The sequence below is a fragment of the Anneissia japonica genome, unplaced genomic scaffold (genome assembly GCF_011630105.1).
Source record: "Anneissia japonica isolate Jap-2015-1 unplaced genomic scaffold, ASM1163010v1 scaffold287827_len377088_cov200, whole genome shotgun sequence".
Taxonomy (NCBI): Eukaryota; Metazoa; Echinodermata; class Crinoidea; order Comatulida; family Comatulidae; genus Anneissia; species Anneissia japonica.
The window spans coordinates 203,887-230,906 of record NW_022743068.1 but is presented as its reverse complement, the minus strand read 5'-3'; the positions used below and the strand labels follow the sequence as shown (position 1 = coordinate 230,906).

Genomic DNA, 27,020 nt, shown 5'->3' with positions numbered 1-27,020 from the left:
CTTGTCTTTTCTATCAATTTAGCTTGTCTATTGTGTTTAGGTAAACTAATTATTTTGTTACAATTTGTAAACTGTTGAAATAATAGTGGTGGTCGGGAGCCTGTAAATCCTGGTCGGAAATGTTGAGTGTTGGACGGGCCCGTCCACCGCCGACCAGCGTGGTGACATCCCTGAGTCAACTAAAGTTGTATTATAAATCTAGCATTTACTAAACTAAGTGATCAATAGCATATTAGTAAAAGCAAAGTATTAACTGTACTGTCTCTCTACAGTAATACAGTAACTATAGTTATAAGAGTATTACACAAATTCTATTGTCTACCAACTATAGTACAGTATAAACATGGAGGTATAAAATCTAATTGTATACTGTACCTCCACTGTATAACATACTACATACAGTACAGTATTGCAGTATATATTTACAACATGGCATTCACAGAATTGATATCATTTAGTATCAATTGCATTATAGAATAGTACATTATAGTGCTATACTATACTGCCTCCAATCCATATTTTACATTTATGGCCTGCAGTACTATCATGTCTTTTATGATGGTCTATATTATTATACTGTAAGAAATTTGATATCAAAAATCCTAAGTCATTGTTACATGGATCATTAACATTAATGTTTCTACCTGTAGATGTGTTATCTTCCTGCAGGGGCAGTTTCTCTTCCATGTTTCTTCCGATTATCTCCCACTGTTTACCCTGTACTACATCTCAGATCCAAAAGTGATAACATTAAACAACATTCATGTACAGCCTGTATAGCAACATACAGTACAGGCACAACACCAAAATGCACAAAAAATTTGGAAATCTCTCTCTGGCTTCTATACACATGAATGCCACGAGGCATCGGTTTAGCACAAGTTGGCCAATCCCCGTTCCATATAATTCCGAGGAACGTACACCTGGGAATTATTGGATTTTTAGGCTGTCAGTATTTCTGGTGTGAACATTTGATTGTTTTAATTTGAAAACACAAAGAACTTCGGTAAATTTTTAATCCTATTAATTTTATAATACAGAAGTTCAGAGGTTACAATGTACTATATCTTGCATAATTAATAGAAGACAGTGTCTAAGATTACGCTGTTATTTATAAATGTGGTATGAAGAGCACTTCATTAATTATGGAAAACAATTTCAGTAGTAATCACATTATCTTACCATGTTATTTTCTGTAGATTTTCCCCAAAATTTCAAAATACTGAATCTAATATCATGAACTTCAAACATTACAATAATTATTTTCAATATTTGCATATTTTGGCTCTAATGTACTGGAAAAACTATTTGAAATTTAGTATTAATCATATTATATACCAAGACTTTATTTTCTATAGATTTTCTCCAAACATAATTTCAAAATACCAAATTTGATCATTATGAATTTCCATCATTACAATAATTATTTTAAAATATTAACAGATTCCGAATCTACTGTATGTAACGAATTGCCTATCTTAATATTTGCCTAAAACTACTTACTACCCTCAAAATTCTACAACCATTAATTTTGAGGGTCCCAAATGAATAGCTTCTACTAAATGGTTTTTCCTCATTAAACATGGTTCTATATAATAAAATAAATAAATTTTCACAATTTAGATTTAGAATATTACTTCTATTGAATGGAATGCAGACCTTCCTAAGATTAAAAAAAAAGGTTAAAAACAAATAATTTCTAGATTATGTTTGCTGCCCTCTATTTTTACCATTGCATTTTGTTTGAGGATACCCGAGGTCAAGTTATCAGTCAAGTGGAAATCAACAAAGACACACAAACAACAAAAGAAACATATGGAAAATGGGTTTTTATATGGCTTAAATAGTTATTATTCTTTGGAACAGTGCATAAGGAAAACATATCAAACTCTTAATAACCATCATAAAGAGTTGATTTTAAAATGTTGACTTAAAATCTGAGCACTTTTATTAAGTTGCAGTACAGAATGTTGCACACTACATCAATGTTACAGTGAGAATACTGCATGCTGCAAAGTAATTAACCAAACATATTGTGCATATTTTAAAGTAGCAACGGTCTTATCATGCTTAACCTATATCGGGCACAACTTGGACCAAATCAATTAAAAAAATGACACCACCTGAATCAAAATACTGCAATTTTAAAATAATTTACTTGGACATGTTCTTAAAAACATCTCAGTTGTAACAACTTCAAAATGGCCTAAAATTTCCCTGTTTGTAGAATGGAGCTTTTTGCTTACAGTAGCTCTGTACTAGGATTTTCCCCCGACACTCACCAGGGAACTAGCAGCCACAATATTATCCTCTGACCACAAATTGACAGACCCCTCTGATGGAAAGGTTCCCCCCGCAAATTAAGTCCTAGCTAGAGCCTCCACTGTGTTGAGGCACAGATCCTAAACTAAACCTGTAAAAACAGCAATGACCTATCAATAAGAGGAATAAATAATTAGATCAATTAGTGTCCTGCTGCACTTTTGTCCACTGCACTTGTCCACTCTCCTATAATTATTAGTGATTCATTAGTGGCCTTGACTGCTTAACAGTTCATTCACCTTGAACAGAAAACAGTGCAAGTATGCTTTCAATTCTCCAAAGTATTTTTTTAATGTCATTCGATACTCTATACTATTGAGTCTTTCCAAATATTTAGTGGGGAAGCTTGAAGCATCGGACCATTCTTCCCCCAAAGGTTATCAATCCACCCCCCTCCCCCTTAAAGCCAAACTCAAGACTGATTTTTTCCCTATAATCTACTTATTGCAACATGGTAGGCCTAGTTGTATTAGAAAACCCTGACCATCTCGCATGGTGATGTAGCAGAGGTGTTTTTGCAATGTTGGCTAATCAATAAATATTGATGTTCTGTAAAATTGTTTCTGGCTAAATGGTTAGTGACTGCCAATTTGCTCATCAGAAGAAGAGGACACACAAAGAAATTTGTATTATGTTCTTTTAAGCATGAATAGACTCAATATTAACTATAGTGCTGTAGCAAAGTTATAAATAAATCAATTTATTTACTGTGCAATGTGGTGACTACATTAAACATGTTTATATTACAGTATACAACAACGCAATCTGTCAAAAAGCTTGTATTGACAAAATTGCCAAATTTGTATTCCTTTTGCTGCCTTTATGTACTGTACAATGTTAAGTGCTTAAAATACTGAAGATTAATGTAGCATGCTACTGTTGCCTCATGAAGATAAATCTACTCAAAATAGAGCATGACCTTTATGGCAGACTCAATGTATTCAAATGTAGTATTACTAGGCCTAGCTACAAGCTAAAAATTGCACACAGCTGTAACTTAAAAAAAAAAACAAAAAAAAACACCACTTTATTATTACTCCCATAGCTACTGTACAGTATACAGACCTACTTCCATAACACTGTACTACAAAACACAATTTCTTTTTCCATCAATCCTCTTTTTACAGTTAATTTATTGATTTATTTTTTAATTTTTTCATTGTCTCACACACAAATTCCTCCCACTTTATTTTCATAAACAAATATTTGATTGTATTAGAAAAGCTAGACTGATCATTATTTTAACAAACCAATAATAATTAAGTTTTTCCCTCACATATAATTAAATATTTCTGTAATCATCACGAGTAGTGAAAAATATCACATGAAAACAATTTAGAAAAAAGTCACAGAGGTAGAATGAGCAGTTTCGATCCTAGTATAAACATACTGAAAATGGTATCATTATCTATTAGGGAATAACAGCATCCTATATACAGGCTATATACACATAGGAAAGGAAATAAGGGAAACAATAGGGAAATGCCTACTTCTGGTACTACTACAGTATATCCAGAACAAAGAAGCAATACAAAGAAATCACAAAAAAGGCATTCTTCTAATTAATCAAATTAATGATAGACAAAATAATTTTGGATAAGAAAAAATACAGCAATGTCTATTTCTTCAAAAAATCAAAAGCAACCAAAAGTAATTGTACTAAATCTAAAAATGTAATTATGAAAGTAAAATAAATACGGTAACTATAAAAGGAAGCCAAGAGGTCAAAGGTTAAATTTGGCTCACAATGACCGGTGAATAATGCATTTGGCTTTAGCAGTATTCACAATAGAAAATTGATAATATAAAAAATGTTGATACTAGAAAAGAATTGAGATTGAGTTTCTATTGTTCAAAATAAGACGGTTCTTTGTCTTGGTTGGCTTTTATACAGGCTGTATACCAGTATCAATAACAGGCACACACATCTTTCCAAGATTAGTTTTAAATTTAATATGAAATGAAAGTACTGTAATTATTATTTAATAATTACATCTGTTATTGTTATTGTTTGATTTTATATTGATAAAATTGAGGAATAAAGAAAGAATTGATTGATTATTTGATGAATGATTAATGTGTCAGTTTTGAAGTTTTCATGTCAAGTATTTTTCCAATGACGGCAAATGGGCGCAAAGTCCATATCGCATCCTTTAACAAACAACGAATACAGACCTTAATTGAATGCTGCCCTCATTAATGCAATTGCGGTTGTCGTTATTTGAGATTATAAAAATAAAAATACCACATAAATCTATGGCCTGTAATTATACTTTCTATAATCAAACACTGGTTTGTGATGTACAAAATTAGTAGGATACTACATTGGTATACGGTGTGTTGCAGCGGTATTTGGTGGCATGCACCTTGTAGTGACAGCCGGATATTAATGGTGTGAAGGCCATTCTACAAACTTTAGTTATTGCCTTTCAAATTTATGGTTGGGCTCAAATTTCTGTAAAAAATAATACCAGTTACTTTTTTCTCACAATTAAATCAAGTCCTGTTGGAAGACAAATCAAAATATGGACAAACAAATAAAGGACGACCTTGGAAAATATTGCTGATATAAAAATTCAAGCACCCGACACACATCTAGTCCAAAATCGAGATCACTAGCATATAAAATGCATGATCAATGTGTAATGACTATGTACGAGAGTGCTGATGACAATCAGCACAGTCCATAGTTACATAGTGAGGCACTACTAAAAGTTGAGGATGAAATACATTTTACTTGACCTGTAGGCGTACGTAAATGTACTGAGCACTTACATTACAGGGCTGTATGTCGAAAATACTGTATAGTACAATACTTTTAATTGTTTTATGGACTACATGTGACATATGGTTGGGTATCAGTTCAATAAAATACAATTTAATAACTACCCTCTTGTGAAACTAGTTTTACCCTTCCATATTGTACTGTGAAATAGTGTATTGTGAAGAGCTGTAGGCCATTATGACCCTGTACACTGTAGCCGATACCAGCAACATATTTATTTTTGCAACAAAGCTAAAACAGAATCATAGATAGTAAAATTTCACTATAGAGAAACACACTGACTATACAGTTTAATAAAAGCAGAATAACTCTGGAAATAAATACAGAAAACTAAAATCAGATTAAAAAAACACATGTTTGGCGCTTGAACATAATTCATACCACAGTGAAATAACATGATCTGTTTATTGACGTAATAATCACAACTTCCAAGAGAATTGTAAAGCTTGTCCCAGTTTCGGAATGGAAAAAAATGCATTCTGTAACAAAAATGGCGAATATGGCTTTAATACAGTGTGCCAACACTCAAAATCCATTATTGATGAACCAGTACAGCTACAAAAGTATCTGTTTATTGCCAATTTATCTACTCAAATAACTAAAAAAAATAATGTTTTTAACCACAAAGTAGATTTCAAGACAAAAGGCTTGGTTTCCTGTTGAATGCTGACGTCATTCAGTCTTTTTAGGATCAGATTGCAACAGGTTGTCTGATTTATACTATTCACCACAAAAGAATCTAACCTAAAGTTCATATCAACAGGGAGTAGAATAGGCCTACTATACTAGGTAGTTTTTGCCGCACACAACTTTAGGCCCCATAAAAAAAATCATTAGTTTTCACCCTATCAAAGAATAAAAACTGATGAGGGAGGGAGATAATTTTTTTTTTTTTTTTTTTTTTTTTTGCTAATCCCGCCCCCATTTTACCAATGATCACAAGTAAATCAATGGTTAGAGACACATACTGTATATATAAAGTCATAAGAATGGAATCAAATTTATATTTAAAAAATATGTTTTTGTTGTACCAGTAAGCATATTTGCAAGAAACCCTGAGCTTTTCAAGTGAAAAAAGATGGAAAAATGACCGTTTGAAATAAAAATGTAAGTTGATTGAAAAAAAAAAAACAAAAAAAAAAAAACATATTTTTTCCAAAAGTGATGAGGGAGCAGGTGACAAACTAATAATTTTTTTTATGGGGCCTTATCCTTAACGTTAAAGGATGACGTCATAATTTATTAATCTTGCGTTGTGGAGTACGTTAATTTCAGGATTTTATGTGCTCAACATACGTTAGTTACGTGTTTGCGCATGCATATTTTCATGTTTACAAAAGGGACAGGGCTATCGTGTTGCATGTTGGGTACTAACGTTTAGTTAAGGTTAACGTCGTGCGGCGAAGAGCTGCAATGATTTCCTTCAATTTCTGTTGAGTCAAATTTGTTTTTCAAACAAGATTAGGATAAAAATTGTTTCACACAGTAGTAAAGTTACAGATAGACTCTGTTTACCACTGTATTTTGCTATTCTCAAGGTTTTTTCTAAAAGAATGTTTTTTTTTTTAGCTCATAAAATTAAAATCAAAGTGGTAAAACACATCCACAGAAAAACTGGTTTGATTTAATATTGTATTGCATAATATAAATAAAACCATGCTTTCCTACATACTGTACTATATCATAGTATTACCAGGCTTTCTTTTGGCATAGCTGCATCCAAAATGTCCGGTCATTACTGACCATTGACCAAAATAATAAACTGCAATCAAGGACACAGTACCATCACAATCTACAATGAACTACAAATGAACTCTGATAAAAATTAAATAACTTACGTTTACATTTCAAACTCTGTGCATAAAATCCCCAAATAAAGGCACCGCATTTATCACACCATGTTGGGTTTGTCATTAAACGAATAGGGACAAAATCATGCCCACTGTCCATTTCCTTACTGACACCGTTTTTCTTCTTGTGTTTTGGTTTGGATTTATCTGAATCCGATTTTAGCATTAACTTCTGCCGCCATCCAAAAAATAATCCCATACTGCCGAGAAGCCCTCCATTGCCAGAGGCAGCATCTAAGATCTCATCATCGTTAGGGTGCGAGATACCGTTCTCGCGCTCAAGAGTCCGCATCTCTATATATTCAGTCATTTTAGTCCAAATATCGTGTAGGGTACTCATTGCTGCAGTTGTGATGAAAATACGAAGGGGTGTGACAATCCAAAAAACTTGACAGATATCCACAAACTAGCACCTAAAATGTAATGGAAAATAAAGTCAATTAAAATAAAAAAGAACAGGGTCAATTTCATATTTCAAAATTTAATATTGACTCATAATAATAACGATCAAATATTGAACTTTTACTGAAAAGGATGAGAATTTAATCTACACAGGGATAGCGGTCTACAGTCTCCCACAAGCTTCAGGAGTCTCCCAAAAATCGGTCTAGGCTTCCGCAATCCCGCAAGCAAGCACCAAGTCTCCTGCAAATTGATGATGTTTGCATATATTTATTAACTGTATTATTGCCATCTGGCCATGGATATCATCTTGAGTATCAAAATACAAGGTGTGTTAAGAAATCTCTTGGGAGTTACTTCTCCCAAATTGGGACCCCTGCAGGGGCGGATCGAGAATTTTTCAAATGGGGGGAAGGGGGATGGGAGGTTGAACAACATATTCAGTATAGATAAGTGAGAGCGCTAATTTCAGTGTATGCCTTGAAAGTTTAAAAATTTAGTAGCCCCCTACTGGATCTTTCCCTGCCCTGCTAAAGAAAGGTAAAGTACCCCTTTATGCAGTTATCTTTCAAATAAACACAGCTCTATATGAGAGTGATTTGAAAAAGAACTGGCTGATTCGGAGCAGATGGCACCTCATTATAAACTACTGTTCAGTCTGTTCAAGTGGTATGTATTTAGTACAGTTTCTGTTTGAATGTCTCTCTCAATTTCTCTCATGCTTTTAGAATGTGCATTATCAATTATTAATGTAAAATGCAAAGACCAATATTATAATAGTCATTTGAAAAAAGTTCTACCAAATAAATGTCATAACCGTAAGATGAAGGAAAGTAACAAATTATGCCCATTCACCCATTGCAATACAACTAGTCCTATACTTTATAATATTTCTCATAGGTTTATCAAGAACATGTAAACATAGAAATGCATGAAAAGATTCTTATGGGAACATCCAAAAACGTATTAAATAGCATGGATTCCAGACGTGAGAAACGTTTTTTTTTAATTCACCGATAATTTATAAATTTTATATTTTAGGTTATTTTCCAAATTGTTAGTAGCCTATAATGGGACAAGTGATCTGTCAATATCATATTGGTTTATAAAATGACCAACACTGGCAATGTGGAAAAATAAACAGATTATATAATTGGTTAAGGCAAGCTTGATAAAGTAAGCAACATTGTAAGCAATGGTAGGATATGGCATAGGGTACCATCAGTGGTTATATACATGCAATATTGGTATGCAATATTTTTGGTCACAACACTTCTCAAAGCATTATTGAAACAATCAAAATTAATCAACTATACTTACCCATGATTCTCATCAGAGTAAAACTATGAGTCGGTTGGAAATTGAAATAGAAACAACCATAAATCAAAATTTAATAGCATAAAGAATTATGCTACATGTAAACGTTTTCAATCTACTTCAGTGCAATGACGTGAAAAATTTTAACAATCTATCTCAACAATGGCTTTGGCCCACTCTATGAAAAGCATACCTATTTTGTGTCTGGAATACAAGGATAATACTCTTGTTAGGCTTTCCTTTTTCTGTGTGCATTGAATTGAAAAGGAAAACTTCCAACCCTGCCATAATCTACTGAATGTCACCTGATAAGAGTTCATAGTTTAAAATTTCACACAATGAAATCCATGAAAAAATAAAAAAGTGATGATTTAAAAAGTGCATACACTTTTTAAACTAATCTAAAACATACATTTTTCTACGTCCAATTTTATGTACAAGAAATTTACCCATGCATAAGGTTAGGGTAAAATTTGAATAAGCAGTTGGCTCTAAGCATCAGAATTAACTCATCATCACAAAGACTAACTTTTTAAGTACACAGACCCCCTCCCCACTTCCTCATCTCCTTGAATATGATCTGCATATCCAGTTAAACATACTGTACAGTATATCAGAGATCACATATGCTACCTAATTGTAGCCATACAGTAACTCTGTTTAACACCACCTTATTGGATCAAGAGAGGTTTTTTCTGTGATAAATACTAATAAACCAAAATACAGCATAGATGAACCTGGAAGACCTGGGATAAAGCCATTTGTAGAGACCTTGCTACTGAAAACTCACTGTCCACTTTAGTACAGGAAAGAAATGAATGGAAATACTGTATGCCATCAAGTACTGTAATTATACCAAACTTGTTAGCATGGAAAGTAGACGTTAAAATGTACAATGATAAGTTTGATGATCATGATGACACATAAAAACATCTATTTCAAAAAGTGAAGTACCGTACTCGCGCAAATAAGTGTCCGGACGCTTAAAATATTTTTTGCACTTTCTAAGGGGTGCTTATTCAAACGGGGCGCTTATGAAAACAGAGTGGAAATTGAGGGGGCGCTTATGGAAATACATGAAAATCGAGGGGTTCTTATGGGAACTTACTTAGTTCAAGAGGCACTTTTTGAATGAAAAAAGATTATATAAGGACGAATGGTGGTTAGGCGGAAAAGATAATCGTCCAGAGAACATGGCTCATGACAAGAATGCTGTGAATATTTACATAACAGCAAAATAGCAGATGCAATTAGTGGTGGTGTTTGTTGGCCATCAGCTGAAATATCCTCATTTTGATATTGACCTAAGAAGAATGTGATTCCAATCTGCAGCTCAAATCATGCCAAAACCACAGTCCCAGAATTGAATGGATTATTGACTTGCTAAAAAGAAAATCTTATGATTATTGAGGGGGCGCTTATTCAAATTAGAAGGGGCACTTATTCAAATGGGGCGCTTAAGGAAATTTTCACGTTAGGAGGGGGGCGGTTATTCGAGAGGGCACTTATTCAAACAGGGCGCTTATTCGCGCAAGCACAGTATTGTCCATTCAATTCAAATAAATAGGCCACTACTTATTCTGTGTTTATCTATCCTATGTTTTGTTTAGAAGCAGTTTTTCAATATTTGATTTTCAGATTGATTTTTCATTGACAAATTTATGAAATCTGCTTTTAACCCGAAACAGACAGATGTTGCTGTAAGGCGACTGCTACTGTTAATGCAATTCAAATCTACGACTAAGTTGTTATTGAATCAATTTTGCTATTTTACTGTCTGCGAACATTTGCAAAACGTACTGTAAAACCAAAGTCCCAAGTGTAAATCTATGTATGATGGTAGTTAAGCACAGTAGTGCTAAACATTATGTGTATTTGTTACTTGATTAGGTCCACAAAGTATGTACAGTATTTACGATAATTTTCACACTCGCACAGTATGTGAACTATAACCTGTTACCTCTTCAACAAAACATAAAAATATGGTACTTATGTATCATAATATATACATAATGCTGTAAAATACATGGACAAGAGAGGAAGTGAACTGGTCAGTACAATGGTAGACTATCCCCTGTGCCTTCCAAGAAGTGTTAAATGTACAATACAATTACCAACCTAACAGAAGCCTTTACTTTAATATTGTGTACTGACAGGCCCTCTGAGAATCATAGTGTATTTTAAATTTTATAATTTTAACCGGTGTATTTAATGAAAACAATAAAGTATTTATTAATTTTACTGTTATTATAGGTTTAATTATAATTATTTTTGGTTCAATCATATATAAAAATTTACTGTAACAATACAGTACAGTATATTCACTGACTCAGAATTTATTCTTGTGCCAATCAAAAAACATAACAAAATACAATCACTACAATATACAGTAGACAGGTCTGGTTCTTGCTTTAAACTTATACCCAGCTTTCATTTAAACTTCAAATATTTTTATGGCTGTGTTTTATTATGCTTTTTTTTAAATGTTGCTTACTGGGAGGCAACAGCAAAAGATGGAATAATATTGTAACAACAAATTTAAGCAGGGCTTCCTGTGCTGTGTCCATTTCATACCATGGAAATAACGTTCATGATCATAAATTAATGCTGTTTGACCTGCAAGTCTGAATTTGTGCAAATCATGAAAGTATAACTTTGAAAGGACTAATGAATATACAGTACTGTATTACCCAAAAATAAACTATTAATAAGGCAAATTAAAACAAAAAAATTAATTTCTCATCCCCTTGCGCATCCATTTTCTCTGCCTCACCAATTGTTTTTTTTTTAGTCTTTATTTTACGAAATGTACAAAAAACTCACATCAGTAATATTCCTCTCTAGATCATTGATGATATGTTATGAATCATGTCTAATGCTTCTTTTATTTGCTTTCAATGTGTCTACTTGGTAAAAGTGAGAAACTAGTAGCTGTTTCCCATCAACCACTTTGGATCTGTCATCTTGGAGTAAAAAAAATGCCCTCATTCTCCTTTTATCAAAACAATAGGACGAGAAACTATTTTTTTTTAATTGGCCTAAAAACATGGTAATCCAAGCAAAACTAATCCAGCCTGTAAACAATTCTTTTTTAGTCTCCTAAAGGATTTGGTGTTTAGTGATCCTTGGTTTGTCACTGGACTGAAGAAAAAGATTAGACTCTTTTTTTTTTTATAGTAGAAATCTGTCCAGCACCATTACAGTATGTATTCAATCAGAGAGGTGATGTTTTACTATTTTATAGTCTACAAACTATAACAACATTTCTTTCAATGTTCATTATAAATGAATTACCGTACTCTCCTTTGTTATAAATGTGGAAGAGTTCCCTGAGCAGGAAAGTTTAATGTAAACAGCATGACTAAGTTAAATCTTGGCTCAGCATACATGCTGTACCAGTACATGTACTGGTAGGCCCACTATACATACTGCATCATTGAACTTTACACAGAAGTATATCTGCAATTAAACTGACCAGAAAATAAGAAAATAAGTAAAAAGCAAAGCTAGTCTGTTTCCTTGTACTTCATATTGTTAGTTCAGGATATATTACAATCACACCTCATAGTAGTATCACTGTGCATGTACAATATCTTTGTAGTTGCCATGTGGGCTATAAAACTGCCGTAATCTAAACTAGTTAGGCCCAGATTCATATAGCTTAGGATAGTCCCTAAGCCTTTAATATGTCACTTTCTGGCCAATATCCTGCGCGGAAGAGTAGATTTTCTCGCTTTCTGGTCGAAACGGTAATAAACCAAAACGGCAAAAAACCAAAACGGCAAGACTTTTTGACCAGAACGGCAATGGACCAAAACGGTAATAAGTAAAAATGACAAGACCAAAACGGCAATACGCTAAAGTCAAAACGGCAACCAATTATACACATTTTTAAAATTATTTAAATGTTTACTGCTTTTATATTGTGATTCCCACAATCTTTTTACTATTGAATTTGTACTGTATGTTATACTACTATTATTTTTATTATTATTACTATTATTATTATTATAATTATTATTAATGATGTTGTTCTTCTTTCGCGTTTTTTACTTCTATGACAATTTAGCCTCATTTTCACCGTATTTATCATTGCACACTTTCACGTTTATAATTGGTTTTATGTAGTGCCACATTGGAATTAAGTTTCATAAAAACTTTCATAGACCATCCTTTCATCGTCTTTTTTTAATTTATTGTAATGTATTTTTGTCCTGCCTTGTGCGAATTTTCTCTGTTTTGTACAATGTTTTGATGATGAGAAATAAACTGAACTGATGATATACCAAAATAACACTGAATCAGAATGGTCTGTTAATTTTATTTGACTTATTGCCATTTTGACTTATTGCCGTTTTGGTCCATTGCTGTTCTGGACTAAAAGTGTTACCATTTTGGTTTTTTGCCGTTTTGACTTATTGCCATTTTGGTTCTTTGCCGTTTGGACCTGTTAGTTACCCCTAGTACTATAGTATGCACGAAGGAAGGTATAAAAAATTGATAAGAACGGGACAATGCAAGTAGAAAAATGTATTTCATGAAAAAGGTTATCATCATCTACCTATCTAGAAGCCTTGTGCTCCTAATCCTATGCTAGGCCTAGCAAGTAGGACCTAGCTAGGCCAACTGATGAGGAGGTATTGACTGAGTACTGTAGGCCTAGATGACAACCGTCCTACCTACCAACCACCATATTTACATCGAAATTTTTTTATTGTAAACATCAACAAAACCACGAAAAGTAAAGCATCTAAAGTGTCTTAATTAATTCTATATTATTAAAACGTTCATAATATTATCTTACCAAAAAAGAAAGGATTTATGCGTAAGCACAGCGAACACCTATAGCACGTGTATTTCGTCTAGGAAATCACTTTGTTTGGATGAAACACGACGGAAATTTCGTTCGTTATTATCATAAGATTTCAGCTATCACTCGTTCTCAGCAGCTCCTCTCCGGCCCATGAACCGGAAGTGTCTCTGGAAAAACAGTCTTCGGTTTTTTGCAAATAAAAATAGATGGCGCTCGTCTGGTTTAGTGGGGGTGCCCCATAATCATGGTGAGTAAATGTTCACCAACAATCAATTGATGCTGAACTTTCGTACGTTCGACGCGCGTGTTTGCCGGCGAATGTGTAAATAGTTAGAATATACTTTTGTTTTATTTATATAAATAGTATACACATACCTTATCAGTAATGTCGGTAAGTATTATGAACATATGCTTTGTATCTGTATAACTTCTGTATGCCAATTATTTGATGAACGCAGCAGTAATTTGTTTTTCAAATCCTAGGGAGCTAGGCCTAGCTAGGCTAGGCTAGGCCTCTGCCAGTGCCAGCTGCCTTCTTTTTCTGCAGTGCTGGGCTACCTAGCCTAACTAGGCTAGTCCTAACTAAGCCAATGCCGCTGCGTTGGTGACAAATGCAATGCCTGCTGGTGGAACGTCAGCTGTAGGATGGCTAGCCTGCTGTTATTACTCTACAGACTAGAACGCATTAGCGTACGTTTCATAGCCAGTTTTGTTGCTTTTGACAACCTAACTAGGGCCTAGGCCTAGATCTCTAATTTTATTTCTAAAGTACTGTAGGCTAGGGCCTAGGACCTAACCACATTCAGTCACGCATTGTTGTGAAGTACTCATGAAAATATAAGTAGGCCTAGGCCTAATAAAACAAACAATTTAGAAGGTCGCCAATCCATGCTTACTTTATTTGGTTATAATTGAAGCTTTATGCATAATCAATACAGCACATAATTTTCAGCACTTCAAGTAAAAATATTTGTTTAATTTTATATAGCAATTGCCTATGAACCCCAAACCATTCCTGAATGGATTAACAGGAAAACCAGTGATGGTGAAACTGAAATGGGGCATGGAATACAAAGGCTACCTGGTGTCTGTTGATGGATACATGAATCTACAGGTAAAAAATATGCTTGTGTTTAGGCTGTCCTTCCCCTCCTCATCCTCCTCTTTCTCCCTGTCCGAGGTTGCCATTCTGTGAGTCTTTGTCCATACTGTTATCTTGGATATACAGTTGAACTTGCCTAAGTCGAAACCAAAATGCCATTGAAATATTGTCCGACTTAGATAAAATATGACGTACAGATTGTTAAATAATGGAAAACACAACAATTTGGCATGTAGAATAAGATTGACTTAGCAATTATTTGACTTAGGCACAGTCAACTTAGACAAGTTTAACTGTACAGTTGAACTTGCCTAAGTTAAATCCAAAATGCCATTGACTTAGATAAAACTTGACTTACAGTTCATTAATTAATGGAAAAGACAACAACAGTAAAATAAGATCAACTTAGAAATTATTTGAGGTACAGTAGACAAAGTCAACTTAGGCAAGTTTTAACTGTAAAACTGTATAATTTCTACAAATATCAATAATATTAAAATCAATATATTTAGGAGAATAAATAAAACTCTTTAACAATACTGTGTGAAATTTTTTATTTTTGGTTTTTTCTCTTCTTCCAATGAAAAAAACTTTCATAATTTACTACAGTTCAGTAATCTTTAAATTGATTTCCCAGTAAATTTGATATTGTAGACATGCAACAAGTATAGAATGAAGAAAAATAATAATAATAATAGTTCATTCTTATATAGTGCAAGTAAGCAAGCTCTCAATGCACTGTACTGTACATAAAAAACAAAATAAGGATGTCATGTTAAAATGAAAAACTTGATGGAAAAGAAAGGTCTTTAGCTTGGTTTTAAAAGAGTTTAAAGTAACACACTGATGGAGATTATTATGAACGAATGGTATCACTTATTTATGTGTTTGTTAATTGGGGAGGTAAATGTTTTTCTTTGAAATCAATACTGCAACTCACAGGTCTGTAAGAAATTTGATATTGATTTTTTTAACGTTGAGTCTATTTATTACCCCAACGCAGACAGAAAAACTTAAAATTATTTCATTTAAAAAAAAAACTAAATTGTTGTCAACTAAAACTGTACTGTGTCATCATGATCTTAACCGTTTCTGTTATTCATTTCAAAATAAAGTTGGCAAATACTGAAGAATATGTAGATGGCGCACACACAGGAAACTTAGGAGAAGTACTTATAAGGTATTTGTATTATTTGTATTATATTTGTTAAAAATTTTAACAATTAAATGCGGCTTGCCATCCTAAAACCAGCTTCAGTGACCAAATAATTGAAAATTGAATTTTTAATATATTCTTACTCTCTACATTGTAAACTTTAAAGTGATAAGTCATTTACTGGAATTGATTTATTATATCTATAGTTATAATAATAATGACAATAATAATAGTTCATTCTTATATAGCACAAGTAAGCAAGCTCTCAATGCGCGCTGTACATAAAAAACAGAATAAGGATGTCATATTAAATTAATGGAAAACTTGATGAAAAAGAAAGTTCTTTAGCTTGGATTTGAACGAGTTGAAAGTAACACTGTCTGAAAGGGATTGGTATGGAGTTGCACAAAGTTGGAGCTGCAACAGCAAAAGCACTCCCACCATATGTAGATGTTCTGGACTTATTATTAATTATTATATATTCTTATTATATTATTAATATATTATTATTATTATTATTATAATAATTATTATAATAATTATTAATATCATTATTATTATTTTTGTTCTTTGTTATGTTATGAGTAAAAGTATTATGGCTTATCTGTATAATACAATATTGCCACATTCAATCTTATGCTAATTACTTGGTTGAAAAATTATAGACAGTACACTGGCTGTAGAATGGCAAGCCTCAAATAGTTCCACATTAGCACAGTTCTTATAGACATGTTTAATAATGCTTTTGGTGTACTGTGTATTCACATGGTTTGCATATTTCCATTTCCATATGTGGAAATTGAAATAAAATACTTTTACATCGGGGTCCCACTGCCACATGACTATTACTTAGTGCAATTATTTTCTATGATACGCAGTTTAGGAAATTGATAGTGGTATGGAAAAGTTACGGAAATATTTGTTAACCAAGTTGTATAAACCCTGCCTGTGGGACACCCATATTCAGGGGACACTCCTGCAGGGGCCGCAAACTGGTCAACCCCTATTAGGGATGGGAAACTTTCAAGGTGTACCAAATGGTCTATTATTCAAATCACATTTAATCTATGTTAAGTGGGACACTTAGTACAGTTTAATACTGTGTTCTGCTATTGTAGTAGTCAAAACATTCTGAAATCGCAATCAGCAGTCATTAATTTTAATCCACTGTCTTCAGTTTGTTTGTAGATGTCTGTTTCGTAAATAGGGGTATCCATATTCAGGAGACTTCCCTTTAAAGAAACACTTTTTTAGTCCTGAAACATTTAATCTGTTTTTGTATACATGTAATGTGTGTACACACATAACAGTACTCTTCTACAGCAATCTGTCCACTCCCAGCACCGGTATAAATTGCCCAATTTATTGTATTTATTTATTATATCCGCAGGTGTAATAATGTTTTATATATTCGAGGAGTGGAAGAAGAGGAAGAAGATGGAGAGATGAGGGAGTAAGACAGAATATTTCAAGAATGGATTTAGTTTGATCTCATTTCTAGTAGACATTGGGACAGGAGCTGTATGTGATCGACTGTCAAATGCCTTTCAACAAGTGAAAAATCATTAGAAGCATTCCCCAAATTAATAGTAAACATTCAGAATGAAACAAAGGATGTTTCAATATTGGACCAGCCTTCCCACAATAAAAGTTTTATTTGGGATGTTACGAAAATGCTTCGTCTGGAATCAACCGGTTATGTCTGGTTGTTTTATAAATAAAATATGAGGGAACAGTCAGATGGGAACATCAACAATGACAACGTAGTAATGTTTTTGTGTACATTTTAATTTTACCATTATTGCAAATGGAGCAATAGGTACCTTGCTAATTCGAGAGCGTCGCTTATTACCATCTATTCCACAAAAGCCTATCTGACTTGGTGCAATGCTAGTATTTTAATCCGTATTATTTTGGGTAGTGACCCGATGATACAAAACATAGCATGTTGGTGATGTTCGATTAAGCACCACAACCATTTCGAAAATATATATTTCAAATGTGTATTTGTTGAGAGATCTGTTTAGCGAACAGGTTTGGTACGGTCCTTATTATACCAGAAGCAGCCCCACAGTACTTGGCATTCCATTCATGATTTTAAGGTGGTAATAGATACACATGAATTCTTGCACCTTTCTTCTTCCCCACCCTCATTTAAATGAGGGTTTTGAAAGTTTCACTTTAAAAATGCATTTAAATCATTTTGGATTTTCCAAGAAAAGGTGTAATCATGATTCTTAGTATTTTTATTTTTGGACAATGTAAAAGTACTTGTAAATTGTTCAATGTATTTGATAGTTTTGTACATGGGTGTAACAAATTAAAAGCAGTTCATTTGCTAAAAAAGAGGGATTGCATTCTATTGCTTTAATTTACAGACTAAAACAAATTAGCAGTGTCAGATCTATGGGTGACAAAAGGGGATCTCCCCACCCCACCTGGCAGCAGTCAAAGATTCTCTGTCTGTGAAGTAATTTAGATAAAGGGGGCCCAATAGGTAAAAAACCCTAATCCCTCTTACATTGGCCCATAGGTCCTTGATTGTCACTTGCACACCCCCTGCAAGAAAATCCTAGATCTGCCAGTGTTTAGCTTCTCCAAATTAAACTACTGTATTTACCCTTATGTAAGTTTTTTTAATCTTAGCATAAGGGTAAATACATTTAAAATAAGCATTCAGAGTGCAGTATATAAAAATATTGACACATTCCCCGACTGGGAGATCATTCAAAAGTTTTATTACATGAACCACAGTACTGATAGGAATGGAAGTTCTATGTTTATTTTTTAGTACACCCTGCCTTCAATAGTTTACAAGTGAAAACTCAAATATTCTATTCTGGCAAGAAGTCAGCTACAGAAAATCTTTCATCTGAATTACAAATTGTATTCTCTATATTTATGATCTCTTAATACATGATTATATAGCATACATTACAATGAACAATACAGAGGCAGATTGCTAAAGACAGATTGTCTTACTGCTTTACATTCATGGTATACTGATTCAAACACTATTCAATACTAATAAAATAATAAGCCCACCCAGCATTAACACTAAAATTGGGATTTTTTTTAGGGGGAGGGGAGTGGCTTACACCTCTGTTCATTGAAAAAACTTAACTTGACAGTAACCAATCAAAATGTCAAATATACACTGCATGCCCAAGTCATAGTCAATTTTTTTTAGAGTGCTGAGCTCATTTAAATCATACTCTTATAAGATGATAAATTCATAAATATACCAGTATTAACAAAACACATACAGTTAAAATATTAACACAAGAAAATAAATATTTGTTCCAAAAAAACAGGAAAATTGGAAGCTTTAAAACTAAGTTTTATAATAGTTTTTTAAAGAATCTTCAAATTTGCAGGAATGGAGACCACAAGATTTAAAGGTCAACACCTCAACAGTAAACGCTGCAACTCCACCTCATATAGAAACAATACAGTATTAACAAAACACATACAGTTAAAATATTAACACAAGAAAATAAATATTTGTTCCAAAAAAACAGGAAAATTGGAAGCTTTAAAACTAAGTTTTATAATAGTTTTTTTAAAGAATCTTCAAATTTGCAGGAATGGAGACCACAAGATTTAAAGGTCAACACCTCAACAGTAAACGCTGCAACTCCACCTCATATAGAAACAATACAGTATTAACAAAACACATACAGTTAAAATATTAACACAAGAAAATAAATATTTGTTCCAAAAAAACAGGAAAATTGGAAGCTTTAAAACTAAGTTTTATAATAGTTTTTTAAAGAATCTTCAAATTTGCAGGAATGGAGACCACAAGATTTAAAGGTCAACACCTCAACAGTTAACGCTGCAACTCCACCTCATATAGAAACAATACACCGAGATAAAATTATTTTTCAAGTTAGCACATGTCTGTATTCAATTAAATACTGCTTTGCATATTCATCGACCAGATCACTTGTCTTCTAAATTGTCCAGCATGTTACCTCTATCAAGTACGTGTCATCTTTCACATCATCTTTTGTTTGAATCACGTTGGTGGACGACGTCACCTTGTTTGATGACGTATTCTATCAACTTCTCGTGGTTACCCATCTGATAAATCAAATGTTCCCATCTGTTAAAGTGAAAAAAAAATGTAAGAGGTGCCATAGCCATTAAATATTCTCAGCAACAAGCCTTAATGAGGCTGAAATGGTCATGGCCCATCCATCTCTAAAGGCTCCTCGCTAGGCCATGGAATCAAGATAAAGACAAAGGGTGGTAATTTTGATATGCCACATTGGCCTAAACAGTGGCATACCTAGCACCCCCATTTGCCCCACCCCAACCCCAGGGAAAATGTTCGATAAAAATCACCTCATATCACCTTACTTTCTTGTGATAGCGTCCCCTCACTTATTTATCAAGCCCACCCACTTCACCTTCAATGCCCCATCATCCCCCTCCTATATCAAGACTTCTAGATACGCCACTGGGCCTGAAATGGACTTCAATACAGTGCCACATTATACAGAAATAAGAAAAGATTCTTCAATGGATACACAAATAGTGTCAGTTTGTGAACATGCAGTACAATAAAATAAAGACAAAGTTACCTTGGTGCATCAAGAATTAAAACGTCGCCGACTTTCCCAACTTCAATAGAACCATGTGTTGAAGACTTGCGAAGGGAAGCTGCTGCATTAATGGTTGCTGCCACTAGTGCCTCCTGCATTGACATCCGTAAGTTGACGCAAGCTAAATGCATCACAAGTGGCTAAAACAATAGTGCAAAAACATTTAGTTACAATATGTATACAGTTAAACTTGCCTAAGTTGACTGTGCCTAAGTTGAATAGTTTCTAAGTCAATATTATTTTACATGCCACATTGTTGTGTTTTCCATTAATTAACAATCTGTAAGTTGAATTTTATCTAAGTCGAACAATATTTCAGTGGCATTTTGGATTCGACTTAGGCAAGTTCAACTGTATAAAGATTATGGGTTTCTTATTGTTGAAAAGAGAAATTCAACTCTAAAATTAAGTTTTTTGTCCATGAATGAATATAAACTCGATAGATAAGACAGTATGAACAATACAGAAATTAACCTTACCATTGACATACAGAAAGCATTTGGGTTGAAATCACTACCCAGAGCTACTGCAACCCCTTCCTCTATCATTTTTCTGACAGGGGGATGTTTTAGCCTCAAGATGTAGGCTGTAGTTGGTAAGATGACGGCAATGCTTCCCGACTCTGCCATCGCTTTTATCCCAGCATCACTTATCTCCTCAAGATGACTGACAGCTTCCGCTTTCAATTCACCGCCCAACTACAAAGAAGCATTCGAAAAATATTAATTTACTTTATTATTTTTATAGAACATTCATAAAAACACTTGTTATTTAGTAAACAGAGGTCTGATGATTCTGATTCTGATGATTATGAGAAGGAAGACAGTAATATTGTTTAAGTCGAAAATATCAATTATTCTGAGAAATTCTTTTTTTAATCATAAGGAAAATGATTGCCAATGTTCTATGTTTTTTTATTGCAGGTATCGCAATCTACTTTTTTGAACAATGGGAAAGAAGGTGGTGATGGTGATAACTTTAAAAGAAATCTGTTAACATTACAACAGTTAAATTCCAGAAAATATTACTATAAACATTTTTAAATATCATGTTACCTCAGCAGCTTCCATAGGGTGAAGTTCATCACCATGGAAATTGAGGGCCAGACCAGCCTGCCTCCCAGCGGTGAGAATTCTTCTTGTTTGTTCTTTGTTAAAAACACCCTGCTCACAAAAGACATCTATATTGTCAACCTCTAGTTGTCCATCTTTTATCAGTTTCACTATTTTTGGTAGTTGGTTCTGAATTACATCTATAGTTGCTGCTCCAGATGTGTGACCCCTGTAGACCAGGGATATTGAAATTTTCAGATTCAAATAGTGAAGAAACAATAATAAATAAATATTTCAATTTCTAATTTAAAAAAAAACCCAAATACTAACTGTATGTTACAAGTTGCTTCTATGCGGTCTGATTAGCCACGAGTAGGATAAACCAACTAATTAACTGTAGTGGTGCTCTTTACAACAAATAAATAACAATAAAATTAACGATAACAAAACAATAACAAACAACATCAGCAGCAACACCAGCAACATCAACAACAGCATTAACAAAAATAATGATAGATAAAAAATACAATTAAATATTATAAAATTATATTAAATATTAATATTAAATATAATGTTTTGCATTGCTGAAATTCTCAAAGACAGGTATAAACATTACCACTCCAATTTTTAGGAATTTATCCTCTTTCCTAGGAAAATCATACAAAGATATAGGAGTAACTGTATAAATTATGCTCCTCAAATACATATAAGAACAAATTTATACTCCTAAGTCTTTAGATGACAAAATGCTACCCACATTGGTACTGCGTGTGCTCCGCAGTATGTACTCGACACATCAATGGCTAGCTCCCTCTTTGCTTTCTGAATTACTTTCAACATCTTGATTTCAGTCTCCGCATCCAGGCCGTAGCCACTCTTGCACTCCACAAGAGTTGTGCCACACCGGAGCATCCCTTCCAGGCGTTGTTTGAAAGTTGCGTAAAGTTCATTCTCTGTAGCCTGGCGAGTGTGTTCTACGGTAAAATTGATGCCCCCACCGGCTTTGTGAACTTCCATATAGGATGCACCAGCAAGCTTTTAAACAAAACAATTTTTATAAATTATCAACTGAATGAATAATGAATTCTTATCTATAACAGATTGTATATATTTGTTTGGAGAAACTATTTCTACTCCATGGGAAAAAATCAGGATGAGACAGTAAGTTTCTTACCTTTAAAGAAAATTCATGGACTCTATCACCTGCCCACACAGGATGGGTGTGGCCATCAATCAAACCTTAATAATAATAATAATTTTATTGTTTCTCTTTTGTAACAGAGGCACAATCGTTTAAGAGATGTGCAACAAGAATTCACAATACTAGAGTAACATAACATATGTACATTTGTCTTCCTATAAGACATTCCTTACTTAACTAATATACACTGTGTAATTAATACATTATCAGTATTTTGTTACATTATTTTTTACTTAACTAATAATGAAAAGAAAGTATAATGCACATTTTAAGAAATGAAACACATATCACCGCACCCGACTCAACCAACACCGATTATGTCATCGTTAGGAATTCCTAACGATGACGTGATCAGTGCTGAAACCCCGAACCCAACATGACGGCGCGCAATCTACCGGAGAATGCATTACACTTTCTTATCTGAAAATAATGAAAAGAAACGAAAATGAAATAAAAAGAATTTCTTTTTCTTTTTAAGATAAATATATTTTAATAAAATGTACTTTTACCATCAGGATTCCAACTCAATTGTCTTCAACTACAGATTTCCCTCTAAAACTAAGCTAAAAGGCCTCCCCTAAAGGTCAGGGTGGCTATAAATAGACTATATTTTTCCATTAAGACACCTTCTCATCAAGGCAATTGAATATACAGTTAAACTTGCCCAAGTCAAATTATTTCTAAGTAAATCTTATTTTACATGCCATATGTTGTGTTTTCCATTAATTACCGAGTCAAATTTTATCTAAATCGAACTGTTTTTCAATGCCATTTTGGATTCGACTTAGGCAAGTTCAACTGCAATACAGTATGCAAAGAGTTAATAAATCACAAGTTACTTTTTTTAACAATAATGGTTTTGATTTCACATTTTTCATCATGTATCTCTATCTAAATAAAATGCAAGAGAAAATCGATAATAATTGTGGTTGTACTATACCTGGCACAACACACTTTCCAGTAGCGTCAATTATCTTGCTGAACCGGATTCCCTTTGACAGTGCAGCTGTACTACCAATCCCCTTTATCAAACCATCACTAAAAAAGTTACAAATTTTTGTTAACATTTTGCTCGAAAAGATACCAAGTCTTATCTCTGAATGTACAACCTTCTACCAACCATATTTCATGTAACAGTAATTTTTTGTTTATACTCACCATCATAATGTAGTCTAGGACTATATATAGATATATATATATATATATAGGTTTATATAAGTCTAGCAATTTATCTAGTTTTTATAGTATTATGTACCAGTACATATTAGATAACTGTGTAGCACAGTTAATGATGAGTTTAATAAATCCTAACATTGACCACAAACACAGCATTGGTCATGCCAGTACCTTATGTCCCTTGTATACCTTATTCCAAGTATATTATTTAGTCACTATTACCAGTTACTATCATCATACCATAGGAATGTCTATAGCCCTATTCTTTTACCTATATCCCCTAATAATTAACATAATACTTGAGTTCTAGCATTCAGCTAAGTAACATCTCATCAGCAATATCTGGTATTCTGTATCTGTGAACATATACTCGAATTGAAGCTCTGTGCTTCTTTTTTAGCAAACTTTGGGTGGGATTCTTTTCGAGACTTCTTTTCGAGGCTGCTTTTGCAAAGTAAAAGAGGGGGGCTTCTTTTCAAAATGAATGCTGTAGCCTAGCCAAAAAAATACTTCACATTACGTTCTTCATATTTTGTGATTATTTACCTACTAGCGGAACAGCACCCATACACTAAAACTGTATTATTAATGCCTTTCATTTTATTTCAATTAGTTTTGCATTGGCTTGCGTATGCCTTGACTGTTAAATTATGTATTTTGTTTTTAATTTCAAAGGGTACTTATTTAGTTAGGCCTACAACTTGGTTAGATTAGGCATAGGCCTAATTCTATTCACCCATCACTGCTATATATTCTAGCCTACTACTACTAACTAGGCTACTAGGAATAGGTAGGGCCTTAAGTCGAACTCTTCTTATAATATCCTAGCTAGGGGGCCTAGTACTAAGTAGGTCTAGGCTATTAGCCTAGTAGTAGTAGGCTATGAAATTCATTTTATTTAATTATTTATTCGACTTCACACATTCAAATATACAATAAAATAACATTAACAATGAGGAAAAAGTTTACGGGAATTTCTTGCTTTATTAACCCTAGGCATGCCTAACCTGTTCGGCGGTGTTGGTTAGGCCATATATAGGCTTATTTAGGCCAAGAAGCATCTGTATGATGTAGGCTATGTACTACTAGCCTACTAGGTGATGATGATAGGGTCTTGCTTACCTCCCTATAACCAGGCTAACACCATTGTTCCCGCCGTCTTGATTTAAAATAACCGGGTTTTTCATAGCCTCGCCACATAAAACTCTTTCTCCATTACTACAAACTGCAACTATTTGTCTCGCATTTCTAATCAGTAACTTTTCTGTCCTCATTTCAACCTTCGGTTCACCACGTCCACTCATCATGCATCATTTTCATCTTCATAAATCAATCAGATGTTCAGTCAATCATCCCGGGCCGACACATGGGGCGTTGACGTAAGTTGACGCGAATTAGCATAAGTTAACGCGATTTAGAATTAGTTGACGCGAGTTAACATAAGTTGACGGTAATTAGCATAAATGTTGACGCGAATTATTATAATTGACGCTTTTTCTTGGTGATTGCTGCCCTCTATACTACTTCAGGATCAACTTTAATTTTCACGGTTTTTGAAACATGAAATATCTTTGAGTCCTACGTTGAGTAAAATGTTGTTGAGCAGGATGATGATCAATTCAAGCATTACCCCTTAGAATCAAATGGGTTTCCATAAAAGGTTTTCGGCGTATTAATAAACGTTGATATATTTTGCATTTTTGATATTTTGTTGGAGATTGGTTCTGTGCTTAGCAGCTCGAAATGACACTATTTTATAATAATAATAATAATAATAATAATAATAATAATAATAATAATAATAATAATAATAATAATAATAATAATAATAATAATGAAACAGCATTTATAGTGCGCCGTCTATCTAGCGAACTATTCTGAGGCGCAGTGACTATTGACGAAAAGAAAAAGGATTTACTAATTATTATAGATATTCTTCAAATAATAGCAGTATACCGGTATGTTTTTATTAGCGTTTTTTCTCTACAATGCCAATGCCGGTCTTGAAATATGGTGACGTAATGCCATTTATCGTACCTTTAGCAAATGGAAGTAGAAATACGGTACTGTGTCTCTAGTCACTGCGTTGCCTTTTTTTTTATTCAACAAAATGATTAACATTGCATAGGCCCTATGCATATTCTGGCAATTAGGCTAAATACAATAGACCAACGTTGCAAGCCTATCTATATGTCATTTCATTATATAATTTTAATTATAATTCAAGCTAAATTGAAAACTCTTTCATGTAAGGGATACATTTTGCCAACGCAACTGATTCGATTTTCTGATCGGATCGGATGCCTTCCGATCCGAAATTTCCGATTCAAGATTCGTTTGTGCATAAAAAATACAAATGTATATAAAAATGCAAATGTTTTGTTTTAATATAGGCCTACACATTGCCAAATACAATATAAAATATATTAAAATATTAAGTACCGTAAAACACGAAATATATGCAATACAGTAAAATATTCAGAGTTAAAAAGCATTAAGAATCATAGTTACAATAGAAATCCTTAAAAAAGTAAAAAAAAACAATCGGAAAAAATTATTCCCGGCAATAAAATCAGAAAAATATTAAAACTGAGTAAAATATACAGTATAAAATTTTCAATATTTATCTATAGGCTTTGCTGTTAAAAATTCTAATTTTTTATTTATTTATTTTTTAAAATTTATTTATCAAAAAAAACCTTCAAACAAGGAGAAGATAAAACATGCAAAACACATTAAAAACTGTCTCTTATACACATCTAGATGTGTATAAGAGACAGGAATAGATCAGTTGCCTGACGATCGCAATAGCGTGAAACTCCGAGTAGCAACATTCTGTTCCAGCGACCTCCAGTTCTATATATATATATATATATATATATATGAACCAATAGAAGTTCGATATCGTTGAAACTCTGGTATTGATTGGTTGTAGAAGGAATCCGGACTGCAGATAATGATATTGTCAAACAGTGGGTCATGATTCTTGTCTAACATTACTTTTTTGACAAAGGCTAGAATATTATCATTACACTCAGCATCAAAGATCATATCTATATTCATTATTTTACAAGGGAACAAGCCACTTTAGTAACCTTTTTAACTGTGAGGGTGCTGCTCCAACCAACACATTTGGTGTGAATGCTGCTAGTCTTATCTTACCAACAATAGCGTTATCTAGGAGTCTTGAAATTGGATTTGGGGGTGGTGTTAATGGAGGGACGCGATTGTGAA

At 33.4% G+C, this 27,020-nt stretch overlaps 3 protein-coding genes across 5 annotated transcripts in view; 1 reads left to right on the top strand and 2 right to left on the bottom strand.

Annotated features, from left to right (window-relative positions):
• Positions 1-13,637, bottom strand: part of LOC117119360 (ras association domain-containing protein 1-like) — a 38,417-nt gene extending 24,780 nt beyond the window's left edge. The window contains exons 1-3 of one of the 3 annotated variants that reach the window (XM_033264150.1): positions 13,481-13,637; positions 8,680-8,702; positions 6,946-7,370 (exon numbers count right to left, since the gene is read on the bottom strand). In XM_033264150.1, coding sequence (XP_033120041.1) covers positions 6,946-7,297 — 352 coding nt within the window. In that variant the 5' untranslated portion in view covers positions 7,298-7,370; positions 8,680-8,702; positions 13,481-13,637. Of the gene's footprint in view, positions 1-644; positions 703-6,945; positions 7,371-8,679; positions 8,703-13,480 lie in introns of those variants that run through there. The other 2 variants (XM_033264149.1, XM_033264155.1) reach the window with 2 other exon arrangements.
• Positions 13,638-13,729: 92 nt separating this feature from the next.
• Positions 13,730-18,099, top strand: LOC117119361 (small nuclear ribonucleoprotein F). The gene is made up of 4 exons (XM_033264156.1): positions 13,730-13,880; positions 14,478-14,603; positions 15,707-15,771; positions 17,138-18,099. The coding sequence occupies exons 1-4, from the start codon at positions 13,875-13,877 to the stop codon at positions 17,202-17,204; spliced, it is 264 nt and encodes an 87-aa protein (XP_033120047.1). The 5' UTR covers positions 13,730-13,874; the 3' UTR covers positions 17,205-18,099.
• Positions 18,100-18,416: 317 nt separating this feature from the next.
• LOC117119359 (probable imidazolonepropionase) lies at positions 18,417-25,164 on the bottom strand. The gene is made up of 8 exons (XM_033264148.1): positions 24,909-25,164; positions 23,551-23,648; positions 22,584-22,648; positions 22,167-22,444; positions 21,413-21,638; positions 20,837-21,055; positions 20,337-20,497; positions 18,417-19,855 (listed from the first exon to the last, which is right to left on the bottom strand). The coding sequence occupies exons 1-8, from the start codon at positions 25,091-25,093 to the stop codon at positions 19,753-19,755; spliced, it is 1,335 nt and encodes a 444-aa protein (XP_033120039.1). The 5' UTR covers positions 25,094-25,164; the 3' UTR covers positions 18,417-19,752.
• Positions 25,165-27,020: the final 1,856 nt, after the last annotated feature.

Bases quoted from the DNA above. Each gene is read 5' to 3' on its own strand.
- LOC117119361 (XM_033264156.1), top strand. The intron at 14,604-15,706 runs GTAAAAAATATG...TTCAAAATAAAG, and splicing joins ATGGATACATGAATCTACAG to TTGGCAAATACTGAAGAATA. The intron at 15,772-17,137 runs GTATTTGTATTA...TTATATCCGCAG, and splicing joins TTAGGAGAAGTACTTATAAG to GTGTAATAATGTTTTATATA.
- LOC117119359 (XM_033264148.1), bottom strand. From the start codon at position 25,093: ATGATGAGTGGACGTGGTGAACCGAAGGTTGAAATGAGGACAGAAAAG. The intron at 22,445-22,583 runs GTAAGAAACTTA...TTTGTTTAAAAG, and splicing joins TCCATGAATTTTCTTTAAAG to CTTGCTGGTGCATCCTATAT. The intron at 20,498-20,836 runs GTAAGGTTAATT...CTATTGTTTTAG, and splicing joins ATGCTTTCTGTATGTCAATG to CCACTTGTGATGCATTTAGC.